This window comes from Cynara cardunculus (assembly GCF_001531365.2).
Source record: "Cynara cardunculus var. scolymus isolate 2C chromosome LG 1, CcrdV1, whole genome shotgun sequence".
Classification (NCBI taxonomy): domain Eukaryota; kingdom Viridiplantae; phylum Streptophyta; class Magnoliopsida; order Asterales; family Asteraceae; genus Cynara; species Cynara cardunculus.
In genome coordinates this window covers 49323398-49327003 of record NC_037528.1, presented here as the reverse complement: position 1 = coordinate 49327003, position 3606 = coordinate 49323398, and the positions used below count along the sequence as shown (strand labels likewise).

The 3606-nt window shown below is 36.3% G+C and overlaps 1 protein-coding gene across 1 annotated transcript in view; it reads right to left on the bottom strand.

Annotated features, from left to right (window-relative positions):
- Positions 1 to 3606, bottom strand: part of LOC112508125 (epidermal growth factor receptor substrate 15) — a 23374-nt gene extending 19768 nt beyond the window's left edge. Inside the window, exon 1 of the mRNA XM_025112909.1 lies at positions 3180 to 3606. Coding sequence (XP_024968677.1) covers positions 3180 to 3299 — 120 coding nt within the window. The 5' untranslated portion in view covers positions 3300 to 3606. The remainder of the gene's footprint in view (positions 1 to 3179) is intronic.

Sequence of the window (3606 nt, the reverse complement as noted above, 5' to 3'; positions counted from 1 at the left end):
GTGGACGTGACACTAGACAGAAAGTCCAACAACTTGCTGTTGATATTTATCACTGGCTAATCAGACCTACTGGTATTTAAGATACTACAGTCTACTTGGAAATTAGTTCTATATGGATGTATATAATTGATATTGTTCTGAACTCCTAACAAAAATGGCAATCTTCTGGGGATTAGTTGGTTTCTGCTTCCATAATTGAGTTTTGTGTAATGCAAATTCAATGGGGTTACATGTTCTTTTGTTAATGATGATTACGAAAAAGACAAGCATGAGAGCATCTCCAACCACACTGCAAAATCTGCAAATTTACCAGACAGGAAGCTCCAACGATACTGCAAAAAGAAGGGTGGTTTGCCGGAGATGGGAGAGAAACAGCATATATGTTGTGTTCCTGTTTAGAAGGCATATATGCTGTGTGGTTGGAGTTGAAGCGATTTTTGGTGTTAATGGCCCCACCAATTTGGTGTTTTTTGGTGCTAGGGTCGGGAGATGGTCTTATAGGATATTCTTTAATTTTTGAGACAACAATGATGATCAACCAATTTGACAAATAATAAATTTGAAATTTGGCTAAAAATCATTATGGTGTAAGATTGTGTATGACTCATGCTGAATTCTTATGTATATTGTTGGACGCTCTGATTGGAGATAGTTTGCAAGAATTATTTTGGTGAAGATAGTACACTGTTAAATAGGCGAAAGACATGCATTTATCTATTTGATAACTGATCTTTTCTTATGTGTATGAAGCATGAACCATAGATCAGAGCAATTACTTCTTCTTCGATTTTAAATGCACTTTTCTGCCTGGGAAGTCTATTTCGTTGCTCAATAATTCTCTGGATTCAATGCTCTTAGCACTGGTGATACATGCCACACCTTTTATTCTCTGTAGTTATAGGGTTTTAAGTCTCACAGGTTTATAAAGTCGTGAATAATGAATTTTGTGCTTATTTTTTGTTTTCAAGTTTTTGAGTTTGTTATAACACTACATTCTTGTCTAAAGTGATAACAATACACAATAGGAGAACAGTTTGCAGAACCTTTTAATCTAACATCTGAAAACTAAACGTCAAGGTCCAACACTTCAACCGATCTCCTTTCTTTGTCAAAGCATGTCGAATTTTGACTTCATCTACTGTCAAATCACCACTTTCCACAACCACAAACTTTTGATTCTGACACTATGTAGTTTATAACTTCTCAATCGAAGAGCATATACTCGCTCCATCCCATGAAAGTTGTATCAATTTCCATTTTGAGCTAATTCATAAATATCACAACATTTCGTTTATGTTTAAGAAAAATTTCAAGATAAAGGTACCTAGTTGTTGACTGTCATTGTTACAACCGATTGACATGGTCATGGTTCAAARGACTCGCCTACGTTATCATTACTAAGAATATTTTAGACATCTATCTAATAGACAAACATTTGTTAAAATCTGTTTAATTGTGTAAAGTGAAGAGTTGCAGTTTCCATATGACACACACGCATTCATCATTTCATCATAATTTACAACATAGATAATTGGATATCTTGACCCCTGTGTTAAGGATTAAACTCTCTTTTCTGAAATTGCTATTAACAAATGATAATCATAACATCAGAAGACCAGAAAAAAAATGATCACACTTCAAGCTTCAAACAGAAATTCAGTAAGTCAAACAGTAGATGTTGTACACGTAGCCAAATGAGTGTAATCCTCAGGGCTAAAGGAACAAGTTGGCCCAAATAACATTCAGATAAGCTAAACTCTCCATGAGAAGTTATTAGTAGCCCCCTATTAAGGGATTCTAACAATCACAAAAATCTGGAATGGGGCTAGAAATCCTCCCATTCAAATTTCTAACATCCTTGTCAACTTTGAACCTAAACCCAAAATCCTCATCCCTGGGAGTAGCAAAAGTCCAACTCATTACATTTTGAGGCCACAGCTCGAATATTGTATGTAAGGCTGCACAACCTAAGTTATAATTTGACCCAAATAACATCAACGTCAACTAAAACCATGCCACMACGGTGGACAGTTATTGGTAGTACAAAACTTAAGGAGTAAAAGAGGCAATTCACTTAGGATCCGTGTTTGATAGCCCAACCKTAGATATGTTACATGATGCAGGAGATAGCACAAATGGCTTTCATTCTTCCCTTTGTAAAGCAGATAATTTTTTATCTCCACCATGTTTTGCAGCTTAGACAAAAGACACGAAAAATCCATCAACTTAATTATTCATGTGCTTTTTGCTCCAGAATCCACGCATCCCCTAACCCAAACTACATCCTAGGCATAGAGAACTAGATCCTTTACATAAAAATAAGAGTAMGAACTAAGAAGCAATTATATAYCCAATAAGCATTTGTTCCAGTTCCCCTTACCCATACATCATCCTAGGTGCARGGAAACTAGATACTTTAAACCATAAGGGTTGTGGCGTAGTGGTTGAGGCGAATGGGGATGTCGTGGAATATCCCATTTGCTCAGAGTTCGATTCCAAGCATACACAACAATTGTGGCCACTGAGTTTATCATGGCTGATTTCTTGCAATAAGAATTTTCCGGCACCATTCTAAAAAACTAGATACTTTACATAAAAATAAGGGTAAGAAGCAATYCTATCCAATAAGCATTTGCTACCTTTGAGAAATAAGGGCTTTTTCCAAATTTRCTTGCAGCAACTAGGACACACGAACCTCACAATTCACACTTATTTTTARACAGAAATGTTACAATGAGCATCAACTTTGTTCAATAGTAAAGGAAAATAATTCAGGTGCGATTTCGGCCTACCAGTAACCTATTAATCCCTAAATTMTTATCCCTTCGACCCTCTCCTATGATACCTGACCTCTAATTTACAGGTATTACAGCTATGACTTCTCGTTTCCAATTGRTCATGTTAGTGGGCTTGCTTTAGAGGCAGCTCAATTCATTCACATACCCTTCGTAGGAGATGCTAAGTAATCAAAATTTCAGTGAAGAGYGAAGACCAATATGACTCATAATGATATAACTCRAAAAATGATACGAATTCTCCTTAATATTTAACAATCTGTCAAACTGATCCTGTAAGATGGAGTATGAACAGTAAATGGATGAGTCAGTGTCTACAAACAGTGGAATTTAAACATATATACAAATCCAATCTATAGTATAGAGAGGTCAAATTTTAAGAACCTGAGCGAGCACTGGTTTGGGTAAATTAGAACCCTGAAAGAAAGCAACAGCTTCAACTCCACTGATTCTTCCATCATGATCCAAATCTGCTCTTCGAAAAAACGCATCGAATTGATCCATTTCCGCTCTGGGTATTACAGATTTCCCAAATCAATCAAACAAACCCACTGTCAAAGAAACTCCCAGATCAAGAAGAACATAATTCAAATAGAAAACCCCAATTGATTAGGGGAACGATAACCCGATCTTCCTCTAGATCGAAGAAGAAGAAGAAGAAGAAGAAGCGGTAAACACAAAAACTGAAATTATGTGGAGGGATCGGAAGGGTTAATCTGGTGGATTTGCAATCAGATCGAGAATGGACACCAAGAAAAGGGCGACGAAGATTTTCTAGAAAATAGAAACGAAAACAGATATGGCGTTATGT